This window comes from Tinamus guttatus, unplaced genomic scaffold (genome assembly GCF_059628265.1).
Source record: "Tinamus guttatus ecotype Peru unplaced genomic scaffold, ASM5962826v1 Tinamus_guttatus_pri_ptg000010l, whole genome shotgun sequence".
Taxonomy (NCBI): Eukaryota; Metazoa; Chordata; class Aves; order Tinamiformes; family Tinamidae; genus Tinamus; species Tinamus guttatus.
This window is the reverse complement of record NW_028288544.1, coordinates 3,784,008-3,803,111: the sequence shown is the minus strand read 5'-3', so window position 1 is coordinate 3,803,111 and position 19,104 is coordinate 3,784,008. Positions and strand designations below refer to the sequence as shown.

The window sequence follows — 19,104 nt, the reverse complement described above, 5'->3', positions numbered from 1 at the left end:
TGCTATATCCGTCGGACCCTTAGAAGAATTTGCCATGGAGGTAGAAAATGTGGATCTGAATCCACTCAAGCTGTAGAGGACCCTGTATGCAGGTCTCCTTTACTCTGCAAAAGAGCTCTGATGCTTGAGGTATTGAAAATCGCAGGAGGAAAAGAGATATAGGGAGCCTTGTTGTAATAGATGTTAGGCACATTCAGGAGCAGAAAGCATTTAACAAAGGTTTTGAGGACTCTATTTCTGCATTTAGCTGCCTAAATTCCACTCAAGTCTCTTTTTGGATATAAAGCACCTTTTTGTTACCAAAAACCCATCGGGGTCATAGTCTTTTAGCATCTCCAAGCACAGATATTGTACATCTCTGTTTAGATACAGAAAGAATAAATGCCTTTTAGTCTGCAAAACACCCAACAACAAAAATAACATGAGTTATTGCTAACTCTTAATGGAATATGGCTCAGGGTCTAGTTTCTTGTCCCACCTAGGGCAAAAGCAGCAGCATCACCTTAAATAGGGATACTTCTGCAAACATCCTTGAAAAAGCATAAATTTAAACACAACTTGGGATGAGGTATTATCAGTACATTTCTCCCACAGCATTTGGGCAGTGCAGGGAAAAGCCAGTAACCCAGGCAGTGGTGGTAGGAAGATTTACATAGAAGTACGTACGCATTGCTCACTTGCTCCAGCTGGACCAAGGAAACAAGTGAAACACAAGTCTACACAGCAGGCTGCTTTAAATCATCATTCTGTTTTATGAGTATCACACAGCATTTCCACCAATTAACACTTGATAGCAGTTAAGTAAGGACCACAAGTTTACTTAAGGAAAAGCAAACAACCTATTTCATAGGCACTGACTCCTCATGAGACAGCAGCGCTTTCGGAGGGCTTGGGTAGTAACCAGCAGTTGCAGAGTTATTTGAGGAAAATCGTGTAAATCTGTAATCCAGTGGTAAATCTGAAAAACAAAAACATACCACATCTGATTAGCAACACAGCCTGTATCACATAAAAAAATAAGCCTGTGATGAACAGCAATACTTCTTAAGTCCTTGAGCTGGTTGCTCCCTAGTATTAGAACTCAATCAGTTTTCACGGTTACATATTTATTTGACATCTTCAGCCATGGTAGTGATTAAGCTCAACTGCAGGAGCTCCTTGATTGCTGCAGTAAGGCCAGTCATAGAAAATGACTAAACTAATAATTAAAAATTATACAAAAATCTTCATTAAACCTATATAGCATTTTCCCAGTAGGAGCAGTTTCAAGTGCACTCTTTTTTTTTTTCCTCATGGCTATTGTAGATTAGATTCCCCAAAGGCACCTGCTCTTAGACTTTCTGGTAGTGCTGTGTTAACAACAACACCTCGTATGAGGCATTCTTAGAAATCCGCACTTGTATCTTGGGATACTCATCACTTTCTGTCCATAAAGAAGAGTGAATATGTTAAAACAATCCCAAATACTCAAAGCTTTCTTTTCTGTAGCCTTTCTAAAAACGCAAGCAGTGATACAGTCCCCTTATTGATACTTCCCTTACTTCTCTCTTATTCAAAGTTCAATAGACCAAACTAAAAATAACTAAAATTGTTTATTTGTTCAAAAAAGTTACCCTTCCAATAAATGACAAACCAAACAGGAGGATAGCTCCTTCCTAATCTGTTTAAAAAACAAAAGCTAAAAACTCTTACTCAGCACATCTAAGCAGTAAGTTACCAGAATGACAACCTTGTTCTTTTAAATTTGGAGTACATTCCAGTTGATGTTATAATATTACTACAGACTATTAACTTTTTTTTGCATTCAGCTGCCCTTGTAGTCCCCAGATCACATCCTTAGCAGTTTCGGCACAAACAATAGGAAGTTCAGCTCCCTCTCACAAGCAATTCATATGCAGACACCAGGACAACATCCAGACCTGCTGGTTTGAGACCATATAAAACACAACTAGTAAAAGAAAACAAATAAGTTGTATGTCAAAAAAAAAAAAAAAAACCAAACAGATACAGGCTGTAATGAAGCTGGAATGGGAGGAGACAGGATTACAAGTGAATTAAGCATTGATTGCTTTATTAAGTGGGTTACTTCAGGCTGTGGAACAAGTACATTTTCTCATTTTGTCTGAGTCAACAAAATCTCTAGAGCCTTTTCTGAGCACAGCAAAAGAACAGGCAGATGTTTTTCTAGCCTACTGAGAGCCCAATGAAAATGTTGCCTGCTGAGTCTATTTATGACAGCTCTATTTAAAATGAAGGTTTCCAAAATAAATCAGAACAACTAAGTAGGCATGTCAGAGAATCATTATAAACTATAAAAAATCAAGTGTTATACAGTTACTTTTATATTTTTAAAAAAGCTTTTAATTCCAGCACTTTAGAGTCTCCCAAGTGTAGTTTAACCAGAGATGCATAAATGGGGCAGACATGCTGTGGAGTTGCTTATGTCAAAGAAAGGACCTAAATGGCAATTTTGCTCGTATTTTATGGTAAAGTAGTTTTAAACAATCAGATGAAACACCAAACCCATTCTGTTTACAAAGCACATGACTCCAACAGGAATTTTTTTTTAGCATATTCAGAAACCAGTCTGCCTATTTAAATATTGCTTTGTTCTGAGCAAGATGACTTTGGAAGATTACATGGAAGAGAAGGTGTCTACAATGTTGAAAATGTTATGCAAGGCATCACTGAAAGTTACACAAGGTCTGAAGCAGACATTACCCACTAAGCACAGTTTATTATTATAAATAATAATATTACAATTTTACAATTACATCACAAATGTAGGAAAAATATCCCTGCTTTTTCAGGTTTGTTTTTATCAATTATTTTATTTGCGAAAACTGTTGCATCTGATTTGTCCAGAGTATGTAATCCTTATACTATGCTTTATTTGACTAATATATTTATGAAAAACCTCTGGACCGATACAGAAAGACATACTTGGAATATTTGTGGCTATAAATAAAACCATATTTAAGAAGAAGGGGAGGTAGGCAGGGAAAGAGAAATGAGGATTTTGATTGGGTAAGTGCCCAATTTATGAAAGTACAGAAATTTAGCGAATGTTATAGATGAAGTCCATCATCAGTTCTTTTGGATTAAGTTCTCTGAAAGCTTTGCAACTTCATATAAATTGCTCTTGCCCTGCATTGCAAAAGTATCATGTGAACTGTACACCAAAGCCCCATCTAGCTTCTTGTGATATATATGGTAATATCACTAGCTCCAACAATACTGACTTATCTTCAAAGAATAATGATAAAGGTCTTAGATGTGCCTCCTGGACACAGCCGCAATCCATTTTATATCTTTTTCTATCTCATATCATCACTTATAGAGAAGAAAAAAGCCAATCAGTTTTGCTACATTGAAATAGTTGCACATCCAACAACCTTTTGCAAAAGAAAATACAGTTTATGATAGCAAAGCAAGCCTCAGACTCGGAAAAAAAAAACAAAGAATAAAGTTGCATATTTCTAAGTTGATTGTTTTCCTAGTGTTTTTGCCAGTAAATTTCTTCTTCAGACTCTGCTACTGTCTGTACAGACAACTGCAGCTGCCTTGGCAGACCCTTGTATCTTGGCATCCCTTTCTCATCTAAACCTGATGGATAGTCCTAAACTAGGCAGGGGGTAGGTATCCAGTCTTTAGAGAGATATAATCTGGTAGCAAGGATCAAATTGATCAAGTAGCAAGAATCAAATCAAGTAACTCGCATTGATAATGAACTCAGTACAAAACTCATCAGATATTGCTACTCTGCTAAAAAAACCAAACTAAATAAATAACTTGAGGATGGAAGAATGAACTGGCTGGCTCTACCAAAAGACTTTGAGGACAAAATCCTGGGAATTTTCTATCATATCTAGGTAATTCCACCAAGACCTGTTTGGTACCTAAGACAAATAGGATATTCACTCTCTGCACAAGTTGACATTTCCTCCTATCCCTTTAGATTTATTGATAGATAGGGTCTAGCTGCAAAAAAATGAGAGGAGGTTAGAAGAAAAGGAGAAAAAGACACCAACACTCATAACAGAGGGGAAACCCCTAGCCTGGTATGTCCCTTGCTATGTCTTAATGAGGTTATGCTGCCCCAACACTGACCAACCAGGACGTATTTTCACCACTTCGAATTCATGGAAAATTGACTGAGCTATGGCCTTCCAATACACCCCTGCCCACTGCATTCATATATGGGAATGGATATACTATCTATGCTGAGGAAGGCATATGTATGGAGGCTCAACGTACCAAGCATGAGGCTCCCGGGTCTATGTACCAAGCATGTGCCAAGAAATGAGTCAAACTCCCAAAAGTCGGAAATGGAGGGCTTAAAGGACTAGGTTACTTTTTAGATCTAGCAACTTTTTAATCATTAGATGTTTTCTCCTGAATTTCTGTTCCACTTCTTTCTTTGCTCCCATACCAGAGGCTGATTGCAAGTGACTGATGAAAAAGTTTCCTTGGCAATAACCCTTCAGAAGGGGTTACTAGCATTTCCCAGTGGCTTGGGCAGCATTCAAGGATTACAAACGTAGACTGACCACATGAGTTCACTTAGGGAGGGATTCCTGCATTGACCTATGTCTCTGGCAGGACTTAAAGTCCCAGTATTAATAAAACGGTAGAGATGACATTCTACCGTGAGGCTAATTCCAGTTACTAAGCTGCTGTCTTCCAGTAATTAGGACGTAGTTATCACTCTTGCTCCTTATTCTGCTTTGATGCTTATGCATGCGTACATACCTACAGGTATTTAGGTGATGCTGATGGATTCCCTAGTTACTTAACTGGGAGCGTCTCCACGTCTGTCTGCTACTCATTTATTGTAAGGCAGCTAAAGGAAGCCACAAGGTTTTTTATCAGGAGAAAAACTAGAATTCCAGCCACAAACAGAGTAAGAGGAAACATAGTATTCTAGATGAGTGATCAGGAAAATATTTGAGTTACTGCATGGAAGACAATTATAATTTAATCCAGACATAGTCCTGCTTGATAAACTCTGTATTCTAGCCTAATCCTTTTTTTTTGAGATTTCCTTGAACAAACCAATGCTTTAAGAACAAACCGTGCATTAAGAAAATATAATCTTAACTAAGCTCTTTAGCTGGAAGATTTTTTTTTTAATTAGAAGTGAAGTGCAAGACAAAATACAAGATTTCTCCTAGAACACACAGAAAAAATGTCATGAATCATTTTGCAATATTGACCAACAAAACCAAGCCAACATTTTTTAATCATGACACAACAGCAGCATTCCCCTGACAACTGAGAAGTACTACAAAAAGCAGAATTTCCCTCCCTTTTCTGAGATCATCATCAGCCTGTCAGCTGGGCTGGAGCCAAGAGGCAAAAGCTTCATAGTAAAGAGGAGGACTGTATTCTTAGCAGAGTCAAATATAATCTCCTGATTATACCAAAGAAATGGCAGAGCGAAAATCTCTTCAGTGAATAGCCAATTTTTAACTCTAAAATGTTTAAATTGCTTAATTGGGACAAATCTCAAAAACCACACATAGAACTCGATCATATGGCTCTCCATCCATGTAGTATAACTATAAGGGCAGATTGTCAGCCATCATTAATTCTCTTGCACCTGCAGGAATTTCATTGATTTATACTAGCCTAGCAGCTTTGCCATAAATCTTTGCTTATATTTCATAATTGTTTTGGAAGAATAAGGAAAACAATAATTTCTTAATTACCATTAAAAAATAACTTCTTAACAGTGGACTAGGTGTTGCTGCTGGAGAGCTCACTAGCTCGGCTCTGCTGTGATGATCAACTCTAAATTTGCCAATCTATAGGCAAACTAAAACCTGGGTTACTGTTTTATCTGCTGTTCTATTTGTACTGCATAACAACCAAAACAGTGCTTGCAGCCAGAGCTCAGAATGCGAGAGAGCATTCTTGTGGCAAAAAGAAAAGAAAAAAGAAAACAAGGTCACAACGAGGCTGATCTGATATTGGTTATTTATAGCGAAATTTCTAAGGCTGATTTTTCCTAAACAGGAGATCAGATGTTTGCTGTATCAAAATAAAGCTCCCGAAATACTGAAGTCAGCAAGAGCAAAGCATTCCTTCATCTACTGTGTGAAAGTCATTGCTGCTGCCTGTACACTGTGACGGGAAAATTAAAGAGAGGTAAGGGAACCACGGAGCAAGGAGAGCTACGCTGCACTGAACAAAGTCCACAAAACTTCCTACTTTGGAGGTGGCTGTCACTTGGAAAATGCTGCATTTGCCAGTGCAGTTCGTTCCTGGGCATTCAGGCACAGAGAAGAAAACTAGTCCCAGTGAAAGTGCAGATTTGCTGCTTTAATTGCTTTAATTTAATCAGTCAGTCTCTGTTGTATCCAACATGGGAAATGGGGAAACTGGAGAGAAGCTGAGCAGCAACTCACTGTCAGGGATTTAGAGGATGAGTGTCCAGGGGATGGAAAGATCATCCTGCCTTGAGGTGTGACACTACTTACTTACAACATGCACTGTCACAGCAACCGTCTTGTGATGAAAAATTCACATCACTTACTTAGGGCCTGCTCCACAGCTAAGGGATAACTGGCCCCTGCTTGCACACAGCAGCTGTGAGCATGGCATGTGCTAAACTACTATCTGAGCCTGATAAAAGTCTGCAGAGGAAAGAAGCAGCCTTAGCAACTCTCTTGCTGCTTTATTTTTGTTTGAGAAAACTTGCTACGTATACGAAAAAGAAACAATGATCTCCCATTCCTGATTTATTTTAAATGGTGCCCCTTGGGAGGCCCTTTGAGGGAAAAGCCTTGTGTGGTTCTAAGTTTGATCTGGAACTGATCAAAAGGAAAACCATAGGCTACCACATTCTTAAATGAAAATATTAAGACTTGGCTTAGTCAGAACGCCAAGACCCTACAAGCAGATGCGGAGCTTAGATACTGATCTTATGAATGAAACTCATTCATACTTAATGAATTTCTGTTTCAATGACTCACTCTGAACATGCAGGAGGTGGGTATTGCTTTGGCATTCAACTGAAAAATATAGTCTGAAAACAAACAATTAAAAAGGCAACTTTTCTTAATCAATAATACTTCTATTACTTCTACTAAAACAACTGTTTTTAGACAAGAGGCATTACTGATTAAGAAAAAGTTGTCTTTTTAATATCTGAAAGAATGAGAGCTATACTAGGATAAAAACACAGCGAAGATTGACCCTTTTAAGCAGTGAAGACAAAGCCTATGCTGTCTTCTTGTGTGTTATCATCTTAATCCAGAGGGAGCATGTTTGGCAGCAATCCAGAGTACATAATTGTTTTCAGAAATGTTTACATCCATATGTAATTTCAGGGTATGTAAAATTCCAATCCGATCAAACATATTTCCAATATTTGGTGACTTACCTATTTCTACTGTTTTTCACATTCACAGATTATCAACAGTTTGTATCGCCACCAGTGTTTGTAAAGGAGCAACCTAAAACCATCCCACAACTTGGGCTAGTCAAAACCCAATTATAGCTTTAATTATGGCCTGAAAATGAAATTATGCTGCCTGAGTTGAAGGATAACTCTAAAATAGAAATGACTGAATGGTTCCCCCTTTCTTAATGAGTTGCTCATGAGTTCTCCCTTTAATCTCTGTGCTTTGACATCTCACAGAGCAGAATAAAGATTATAGGAACATTTCTGTCAGTTATTGACTAGGAAGTAATCTTTTGGGTTATGCATGATTTGACAAGGCCTTCAGGGGCAAAAGTCAATACACCTATGTGGAGGAGCAAGGAAAAGCTGAATAAATTGTAATGCACTGAAAAAAACAACCTTTCTATGTCCAGAATTACTACCAAAAAATCAAATCCTTTGGGAAAAGTGGGGTCTCAAACCCTTTGCGGAAATACTGTGTCCCGAAGAATTTTTACAAGTAGTTTTAATTTACTGGAAAATAATTTGTTATGGCCAAAATGTAGTTTACTGTCAGTTTAGGTCATGTTTTGCAAGTGAAAAAATAAATGTATTCTATTTGCCTATTCTATTTGTCATGTTGAATGACAGACATGGTATGTTTTTCTCTCTCTTAAATCAAAAATACTGCAACTACTGAACTGGAACAGATGAATCAGATTCATATTATTTAATACTTTTCAATTTACACACAAACTCAGGAAAAGATACTGACAGTGTAGAGCACCTGTCTTTTCTGTAGTAAATTATCTTTGCTATCAGTTCATTTGCTCATGTCAAAACCTCAGAAATGTTTCTGTCATATGTGTGTGTATTTATAAAATAATGCACACACCAATTTTTAAAAATGCATTTCTGGCATTAAAGAAATATAGAAATGATGTCTTAGAGGTTTTAATAGCAATTATATATATCCGCAGAGCACAAAAGGAAGTTTAAATCACATATTATTAAACTTAGTCTGTAGCTGATTTTTTATAAATGCATTCTTACACTGAAATAGGTGGGTAAAAGCACAGTTGAAACGGATGCCATTATCTAATGGTTATCTATCAAGGTTACCACTAATTAACAAGTAATTTAGTATATGGATACCTCTATATGTCTAAGTACATTATATGCCCATTATTGTGTGATTTGAACAAGCAACATCATATAATTATCACTGGTTACATGAAAGACAAATTTAATTTTAATAGGAGCTGGATTTGGCTGTCGATGATGTAATTTCAATGAAAAAAAAGTGTATTCTATTACAGTTTTTTTTTTTTTGTTTCACTTCAGCAACAATTAAAAATGATAACCTTCACGATATACAAGTGAGTACATGGCTACAGGCTCGGTTAAATTAATGATAAAATAAGGAGAGTTTTTTAAGGATTTTAAGTGAATCTGTGATGGACAGACTTGTATATCTGTGACATTCTACGCCAGATTTACTGTTCCTGGCACAGCTGCTTTTTGTTTTCCATTGTGCAGATAATTTTCAACTCTAAGCAGAAACATGAACTTCTTTGCCATGGTTCACTTGCAATTTTACCATTATATTTATACTGCAAGCAGACTGAATCCTCAAACTCCTGCAGAAGGAGGCAGGGAATAGATCCACAGACCTCTTTAAAGGGACAGCTTTGATGATTATAACTATGATTTTTCTCTGGTACTAGCTGATTGACGTAACAATAAGGCATAAAGAAAAGCTTTAAGGCATGTGGGCAAAGCAGATTTCATTTAGCTTGTTATTTTAAAGAAAATGCTTTATCCTCATATGCGACACAGGCTTCAATATAAAATTTCCGAAGTGTGAAAGAAAGACTGCGTCCATAAAAGTCAGATTTATACTTACTCTTCTTTGAAGTGCAACTGTTTTGAGCTCCTACATTGCTCAGCCTCCTGTTATTGCCTGCAATCATTCTTAGTCTTATGGCAAAACTCACCATTCAGAGGTTATGTGACAAGTTCAGCAGATTAGGTTAATAATCACGAGACCTTAAACAAGTCTATCTAGATTTCCCTTTATTTGAATTTAGGGCCTTCTTTCTCAAGCTCTTTTTTTTTTTTTTTTTTTCAACAAAGAAACTAAAATTCCTCCATAAACTCTAAAATCTACACCGTTACTAATCATGGAACTCTTTGAAGTGGCACTTAAGTAAAAACATAAACCATGGTAAGACTCGAAATAAAAGCATTAGCTTGAAATATGCCTCTCTTAAAGCGCTAATCAAACGGCAATCTGAAATGGCATTACCGGGTAGTGACGCAGGACACATCCTTATGTACGTGGCCATTTGGAAATGTGATCTAACAGCAGCAGAATAACAGTATCTACTTGAAGGTAAAGTCCAGATAAAACAGGTTGGTAGATAAGAGTATCTGGCTCTACTTGGCTCAAACCATGCCTTCTAAAGCCAAGTAAGATACATTAAAAACTGTGGTTTATGCAAAATGTCATTTTTCAGACAACCCCCCCATATCTTTAAATTTCCATGTGGGACCTGGGATGGAAAGTTCCCACAGTAATGGATTCTGGTCTTGGAAATTTGGCTTACGGTATCATTGTGCTTTAAAATGGTCAGAAACTGCGAGGACGCTGTAAGTGAGGAGAGATTTAATAGCAGAAAAGTGAAGGAACAGATGGTCTTGTGAATGAAGAATAGGCGTAGGAGCATGGGCTTCTATTATTTTATTAACCACTTACTGTCAATACAATCATGAGTTCTTCAGCTTTCAAAATACTTAAGAAAAGCTTCCTTGCTTACTGAAGTGGTTAATAGCTCAGAAAAGACCTTTGACATCTTTAGAAGACTTTCAGTTTAACTCATTTCCTCTTACTATTACAGAGATACAGCCATAATGCTCATCAGCTAAAACTTTCTTAATGTCTTCTTAATGTCAGGGTGATAATATTTACAGTGAAGAGTTTTGCTAGACTTCTGTCTGAGTTCCCATCCAAACCAAAAAAAAATGTAGACAGAACATAACATGAAAGATCCTTTCTTTCCTTTGATCAATTTTAGCAGTAACCAAAATGCCCTATGTCTTCTGATCAAGGAAAATGACTAGACCTCTCCAGGGCCTGTCAGAAGAGCTTAGATGACAAGCTGTGACTGAGTAATCTAAAATCCCACTAATACTTTGCTTGTTAGAAACCAAATGAAAATTCAGAATTTTTGGTGCATCTTTCAATGCAAACAGCTTTTGTGACAGATATTGAACTTTTAACCATACATGGGAGAGAAGTAACAAAGAACATCACAGAAATTTAGCACAAAAAAAAGATAATGAACAATAAATTGGACTTTTTTTTTTAAATCAAGCTGTCATTTTACTAATTATCCAAGCAATTTATGGGCGTGTTCAGTTACTTTATATGTTGAGTAGCTAAAAATTGTGACAGCAGCATTCCCTGTGAAATCATTTTCCTGGAATGGTTTTTGATAAATACCAGATTGCTTCATTTTCTTATATGAATAAATTCTTTACATGAAAATACTACAAGGCATCAACATCAAATTCACAATACTTCGGATGGAAAAAAAACACGGAGAATCGTCAAAGTTTTTGTTGTTTTTTGTTTTGTTTTTAATATCAACGTCTTTAAACAGAGCCACAACTTTAAAAATATTTTACATATTTCCTCTATGCAAAAAAAAATAGAAACAAGCTCTGAAAAGTTTTAGTTGATAAAAATTCTGGTACTGCCTTTAAAGGTGTTCTCATAAGAATCTTGATGAAAACTCATCATTTTTGTTAGACATGAGTATTTATTTCGTTAAAAAATCTTTTTCAACAAAAAAAAAGGTTTTAGAAGTAAACCAAGCTGTTCTTTCTGCCCAGATGTATATTGCATCCAAGCAACATGAATCAAGTGTAATTTAAGGATAATGTATCTGTTTGGCTTTCAAATAATATTTTGCAGATAATAATCTGTTAAGATATTTATTTCTATTAGCACTTACTGCAGCTCTAGGAGATATACGAAGACCGTTTAGGCTATTGCTAATAACATTGTTAGCAAAGTACAGGCTGGTAAAGGAACACTTGGCCCACACCATCACCAAACCAGTAGTGGCTGCACATTTGGACTTGGACTTTCTTGAAGAAGGGCCTATTTTTGCAAATTGGCAGAGGGAAGTCATCTTCCCTCTGATGAAAATTGCAAATTGGCAGAGGGAAGTCATCTGTCAGCAGTAAAATATGTGAGTAGAAAAAGAAAAGCCGGAATGCATTGGACTCGCAGAACCAGTTTGAATCTCTTGTAGCTCGTTATTCCAAATAGATGCAGCTAGACTTTGACTTGCAACCACAGCCAAAAACTTGACGGCTTGGCAAAGGAAGGCCTCATGCAGCTTGCTATAACAGGAGTCACACCAGGTATGCTAAAGGAATTCCTCAACATCCATAATAATGAACATCTGCTCTTCAGCAAGCAAGAAATACCTCTCTCTCCGTAAGAACCATAGATGGTCTCGCGCACTCAGCTTTGAGTTTCTTTCCAGGCACAAAGCTGTGAGTTAGAAATGTTAGCTCCGAGCTGTCCTTTAGCTCTGGGATAAGAGTTGTGAAGACACCGGTCGCTGCCCCAGAGTGGGTTGGATGCAGTGGAGGAAGGTGCTTTCCAGGACAGAGTATTTGGACTGTCCAGAGTATGGAGAGGGACATTGCAGCGGCTCTGCAGCTGGTAATCAAATGGGGGGAACACAGCTGCTTTGCTCCCACACTTCCCTGTACAACTTTACTGGCCTCACCCCTTCATCTGCCACTGGAAACTTTTGAAACCTTTGCAGTTTAAAGCCTTTGCCAGGCAGGCAAACTAAGACAGGCAGGCAAACTCTGGAAGAGCAGGCTGGAAGGCAGATTTTCACAGACCAAGGCTACCCAATATATTTCCTGTTGTGCAATGTCTTTTTAAAGCAAGCTCCAGAGGGCATCGGGAAAAAGTATTAGAAGGGAGTTTTACAGAGGTTGTCTCTCCTGGCAATTATCCTTGTTATATTTGAGCTCTGTGCCTTTAGGCTGAACTACACACTACAACACAGTAAATGTCAGAAGCGTAAATAAACTGGGACACGTATGAGTTCATCTGTTTTGAGACATTCTTATAATATAGAAAGATGTGTAGAGTATGATTGCAAAGGCCAGCTCTAGTCTAATTTTGTCATTCACTGACTCCAAAATGTTGCCAGCTTTTATAAGAGCGACGTATGTATAACTTGTTTTCTGGCAACTGAATAGTAGTTGTTTTGCAAATCTGAAACGCTCCTTCAGAACAAGGTTTTATTAGTTGGCTTTAGGCATGAGGTAGGTGCTATCTGAACACAGGCCTAGTAGTTAAACTGCTGTGTCCTTCATGCTGCTAAGCACAGAATTCAAGTAATTTGTTTATTCCTTTAGGCGTGGTGTATCAATAATGCTGAGTAAGGAAAATGATAAATTGATAATAGAGGACCTACACTGCCACTTCATACCAACTGATATGTATTACTGTTATAAAGCTATTGCTACTGCTACAGTTATTGCTACAGAATAATGCATAGTCCAGGACAAATAATTACAAAAACCAGAACATCAACCATAATTGTATCTTTGTTACAGTCTTGAAGGAAGAGGGTAAAAGTTTAAAGTAATTTCTCAGAACAGAGTGATTTTTAGAGCCATTTTGAGAAAAGGACATTGCTTTTGATGGTCTTTTTTTTCAGATAACAGGAAGATTTTAGGCTCCAGTCCTGTCCATAATGATGCTGTTTCAAAAGAAATGCACATATTAAAAAAGAAAAAACAAGAAATAAAAGAAAAAAAGAAAAAAATAGAAAAAATAGAGAGAGAGAGGGAACCTGGGCATTTTTGCCTACATTACATTTTTAAGTTCATTCTTTTTCATTTCAAACATTATAGTATAAGTGAACTGATTCAGAAAAGATAACAACTCAGATTAAAGGGAAACGTATTTGGAAGCCGAAAAAACAAAAGTAATTTTGCATGTATGTTTGCTTCCTACTCTAACTGAAAGTAGAAACATCAAACTGCTGTGGGGAAGTCCTGACCAAACTTGAGAAGTAACCTGCAGGCTTTTAAATGTTGAGTTCTGTTTCTAACATAGGATAAATTAAGCATCTAATATTTGCAGATACAAAAAACAAAGCAAAACAAAACTGAACTGGTTTGGCAGACAATTACAACAAGCGTAAACAACAAAATAATTGCTAGTCATATATTGTTAAGTGATATCAAGAGTATTTTTGAATGCACAACAGACACATATAATCTCAAAAACAGACCTACAAATGACAAAATTACTATGAATACTACATGTTCATTAGGCAAAAAAAAATCCTCCTTACCTGCTATTGCTTCAAGACTAGGGATTGCAATAGTGCTGTATGTGCTAATGCATTTACAGGACCACGTGCTAACTACAGTTTCTTCAGCATTTCCCAAGCCTGGCAAGCTGTCCACGAAGAAAGAGCCCCACTGTTCAGATACAGAGCAAGGAACTTTGGGAGGATGTCCCTGAAAAAAAGAAGAAGAAAAAGATAAGTATGTAAGCTTACAAAAAATATTATATTTTCCTTCCTTTCCTTCCAACCGCAAATACTAGTTTAGAAAGTCAGTATTGTTTCTCTGGTTTTCTGGGGAACCTGTATGACGCCTCAGGAGCAATGTGGCTTAAAAATACTGTGGAAGAAAACAAAAATCTTTTCCTGAGAAAGCCCCAAAACGCTGTTTGTGCAATTTATTGATTCCCTACAAGGTATAAAGTTGTCTTTAAATATTTTTCCCTTAAAAATATTTTCTTCATCATGTATTTTTTTTATCTAGCATGACAGCATGAATGGCTTGCTGCCCTTCTCTGCTGGAGAAGCTGGGTAGCCAAGCTATAGCCCCACTTGGAATTTTTTGCATGGGAAAGGAATCTACCATATGCTGAATGGCAGAGGGACGAAATGCAAAGAAGGTATTATTTCAAATGTATTATTATATCTGCTTCTGAGCAATTAAAAAATGAGAATGAAGTCACAGCATCCATGGAGAGTCATTCACTTGGCTAGAACATTAGGAAAATTTGGTATTTTTTCATGTATATTTTTAGACATCAACATGTAGACTCATTATGTTTTAAAGAAAGTAATAAAGCGGCATTGAGAAAATTTTTTTTGCAGTTCATCTTGAAAACTCCTATACATTCCCATGAGCAGCGAAAAAAAAAACTCCAGAAGCCTCTACTGAAAGATTAAAAAATGGAAAACAAATCTGCAAAGTACACTACAGAAAATCTGCTGAAGTCATTTGTGTGCAAAGTATATTTTCAGACCAGCAAAGTGCAGAACAGATATCCTAGCCTGTGCCTCCAGATTCATGAACTTTTGTACTTCTTTTATTCATTCATCCCCTTTCTTAATAATTTGTGCTAAATGTGCTAAAATAATTCTTGTTTATGACAGATGTCCTTGGTCTTGATCAAAACAAAGCTGCAAAAATTCAACAGAACAAAAACAAACTACAGTTTTTTTTCCTAGCGATTCTGAGCAGCCATTCTTATTCTGAGTGTAGTTATATTTTTGCAGAGAAAGAACTAATTTGGACAAATGAAGATACTATTTTCTGTCTGAAAACAGATTGGAAAAACACCCCATAGTTTTACTTTCAAAACAGCAGTTAACTTACGAGTTGGGTTCTTCGTTTTTTTTTTTTCACATACAAGAACATGCCTTATTTTTTTTTTTTTGCCAAATCTTACCTTTCCATGCAAATCCCAGGACTTTACATCAGTTATAACTCAATGTAGATGCTATGCTGAATTAAAATCCAGTTGCCAGCTGGATGACACATGCAGAAATCTCTTAAGACAATACCAGCTGTTCAGATTTTTAAACAACAACAAAAACACTGGCCCACACAAGCATTTGGATGCATGATGGGCTCCTGTTTACTGACAAGAGTAAACAGCACAGTCTTCTTTCTTTTGAAATAGTTACGATTGGTTCAACAGGCAAATAAAAATCACAGTGTGAGAAAACAAACTGATTTTTTCAGAGGCCTGATGCTGGCAATTTCTTCATGGTCCTCATAAGCAGGAAGAGGATAAAATTAGAAATTACAGCCCATGTCTTTAATAAAACCAACAGTATTAAGTATCAAATTGCCATCAAGTCACCTGATATAGCACTTTTATTATTTTGCTGCTGGCTTTTCTTGCCATGACACAGGTTCTTTAATAACTAGGCTACACCTAGGACTCAAATCCAAAAACAGCTGTTGAAGTTTCCCCCAACAAAATGCCCCTGGAAAGCATCTGATATAATTCCCTCTGTCATTCTGCTGCCTCCCAAAGACTTCCTCATCACATATGAAGCATACATAGCCTATAACCAAGGCTAGACCATGTACTGCAAAGTCTGCAAAATTAGACTGGAGCTGTTTGGCAAATTCCCTGCTCTTTGCACACCTGGATATATGCAGATGTACATGCAGCCGAGCAGCTCTGGTCACTGCACCACCAGATCTTGCAGAGCCCAAATGCAGGTTTGCTCTGGCTGCAGGACAGAAAATGCTAGGAAGTGCTGAGCCATCCCTCCTCCGTATGCAAACCTTTTGCTCTCAGGTCTATCAGACAAGCAGTACCAGGAGGTTAGATGTTGACAGTGTCAGTTCAGGTGACACAACCTCAAAGACTGAGTCTAGACCTCAGAGGAGTAATGAGGTTACTGCTGATCCCCAAGTCCCAATCTTTTCACTAACTTAGGCCACCTGGAATGCTTACTATCACTTTTACTTTAATAACTGCAGACAACTAGGGCCTGTTAACAGAACAGGCAGAATCTGTTAATAGGGCCCTCGGGTAACAGTAATTTGTCTGCTTACCAGTGGCCTATTTAAAATTGAAATAGGTGTGAATAGGAGGTGAAAGAAAAGAGAGCACAAATGAAAAATGCAGCTGAGGAGCCTTGTGCGTCTTCACATCTTTTAAAGGCATTTAAATGGAGATTTGCCATCCAGGCCATCGTCTTTGCACCAAGTGCAGGGCACAAGGATTGCTCTCCTGTATACTGCATAATCTTGCATTCGCTATCATGGATGGTACTGATGGCCACAGTGATGGCCAAGTGCTTTGTGCCACTAAAACCACTTACTCTCAGAAAAAATAAAGTGTAGTTTTGCCTGTACCACTGCAAATATTCGATGTGTTTCTGCCAGCACAGCTCTGCTGATAATGGGTCATGGCAAATGGATGTCCCTATAGAACACAGCTACGTTGGGCTGGGCAAGCAGGCAAACCTGCTGCTCGTCTACCTTTTCTGTAGACCCTTCTCCCCACAATCTGTGAGTTTACATAAAAGATCTCACCACTGATCATTATAGCTAAATTAAAGCATGGATCACTATAAGCAGGCTTCCTTTAAAAAAAAAGATAGTGATCAGATCCAATTATAAACTAATAAAATGCATTTCACTCAGGGATATTCCTTTATGGATACTGCTTATCTTATCAGGCTTCATGACACGTCATCAGGTTGTTCCTGAAAGTGCTATTAGATATGTGTTAAAGATAAACAAAAATAGAGAGATAAATAGAGCTAAAAGACACAGAGTAATTGGCCCTTGTCTGATGTCACTTAGAGGGAGTCCTGGAAAAAAAAGGTGCTCAAAGGACCTGATTTTCCCTACCATGCAGCCACAAGACAGTAATGGACAAAGAAATTTTCCTTCTAACTGAAATCTATCATTTATATTTGCCAGCAATTTCTTAGTTTTATGCTCCATTTATTCCCATAGCTCAAGTTTTTTTTTTTTTTTTTTTTTTTTTTACACCCAGACTAGCTCCTCTGTAATCATTTCCCTCAAAATCCTGGGATGAATTCCAGCTTTTCTTAGAGTTTTCATTGATGAAATCGATCACACATTTAAAAAGCAGAGGGAAAAAAACAAAGCATCTAGCGAAGCAAGCAAACCCCAAATCTGGGGGGAATCTAGTTTCGATGCTTTTTTTTTTTTCTGTATTTTTTCCCTGCCTACTGCATTTAAGAACTGAATAATTGCATGAATGGTTTTAGTCTGCGAATCTCTTGCCCATTTGGTTATGACTCACATACTTGAAAGGACTGCAGTTGTTGCCATAATTTCACAGCTATGTGTATCTGGTTTGGATCATGCCCTCAGTTGAAGTGGAAAGGACAAAAAAACTACTAATGAAAATGGAAATTACTAGTCTTAGTTTGTGGAGGTTGTATGAGGAGGATGTTTCCTTCTTCTCTCTCTTTTAGTGATGAAATACAGCACATATAGCTGAAAACTGTTTTTTTTGGTAATTTCTTTATGACAGATACAACTGTAAATTTGCGGTAATACTTTATTTTTTAATATTGTATGGCAAAGATTGGTAGAAGGAAGGGCTGCATCTTGAATTAAATTTTCGGACCCTCTTGCCATATGCTAAATGGCATGCACACTCGGCAACAGTATTTTTATTTTATTACCAACAAATGGGAAGGCTAACTAATAATATTAAATCTAATCTGCTAGTGCCTGTTTTTTAAAGCAGCTACTTTGTACAAGCCTTTGAATTGGCTTTTCTCCCTTTTTAACCAAAGGGTTAATGGCTGATTAAGGGAATAAAACTAAAACGTCCATAGGCTTGCGAAGGGAATCTCTTTGAACTACTCCTATTAAGTCAGTGGTGTCCAGTCAAGTGCAGAGATATGGATGTGACCTGTTGTGCAGACTCCAGGGAGCAGCGGGGTAATGAAATAACACCACTGACCTACCGAGGCCCCTTGCTTCGCGCTCCTTTAATCAACGCAATTCATTTCTCCCGTGCTTATCTGCTGTCACTGGTGGCGGATGTAAACCGTGCGGAGGGTTTGTGCGGCAGACACGGTGTCTTATCGAGCTACCACAATCTGTTACCAGGCTCAGCAAAATGTCAAACCCCTGTCTAAAAGACTCAGTTTCCCGCTTGGTAGCTACAGCAAGAGAGAGGGTGGATCTGGGGAGGAGTTCAGCAGAGCTACTGCAATCAGATGAAACCAAATCACCAACAGGTGCTTGGAAAGAAGTTAACTCAGTAACTTTTCTATTGTACTTTCAGGGAAAGAAACATGTACTGGTGATTTGTTTAAAAATGTACGCTTCAGAAGCCTATATTTAAAATGCTTAAGAAAACATGCTTTAAAAAAACAGAACCCAAACTTTACAGGGATGTAAGTTCTAAGCACTAAGGCAGCAGAGTTTCCAGTCAGAAAAAGGCTAAAATTATAGAGAAGAATGTTAAACTGTTTCCCCAAAAAGTATTGGGACTCACTGTAATTCCAAGAGCCTCTCCAGCACTCATTCTCTACAGATTATAAGAGATTAAGCATTCTATTTAGCATTAAAAAGAGAATACGGAAAGTTTTAAGAATAGTAGGATACTAAGAGAATAGATTTCTTATTCTTATTATGGGGGGCAAATTGGCAGAGGTACTTTGCCAAAGCTGCTATTTTTCCTAAATACTCAACGCAGGAGGTACAACTCCACCAAAGTGCAATTCCCTATCATCTACTCTGTTCTTAAGCAGCAGAAAGAAGAATAACATGTAATACAAATTTCACCTTCCATGGGAGAACTGAATAGTGACAAAAGTACTAGAGCTAATTAAAGGCCTTGCTTCTCAACTGCA

The 19,104-nt window shown here is 37.5% G+C and overlaps 1 protein-coding gene across 1 annotated transcript in view; it reads right to left on the bottom strand.

Annotated features, from left to right (window-relative positions):
* Nucleotides 1-797: 797 nt before the first annotated feature.
* NT5DC1 (5'-nucleotidase domain containing 1) overlaps nt 798-19,104 on the bottom strand; it is a 130,136-nt gene continuing 111,829 nt past the window's right edge. The window contains exons 11-12 of the mRNA XM_088522713.1: nt 13,789-13,957; nt 798-958 (exon numbers count right to left, since the gene is read on the bottom strand). Of these exons, the coding sequence (XP_088378839.1) occupies nt 840-958; nt 13,789-13,957 (288 nt within the window). The 3' untranslated portion in view covers nt 798-839. The remainder of the gene's footprint in view (nt 959-13,788; nt 13,958-19,104) is intronic.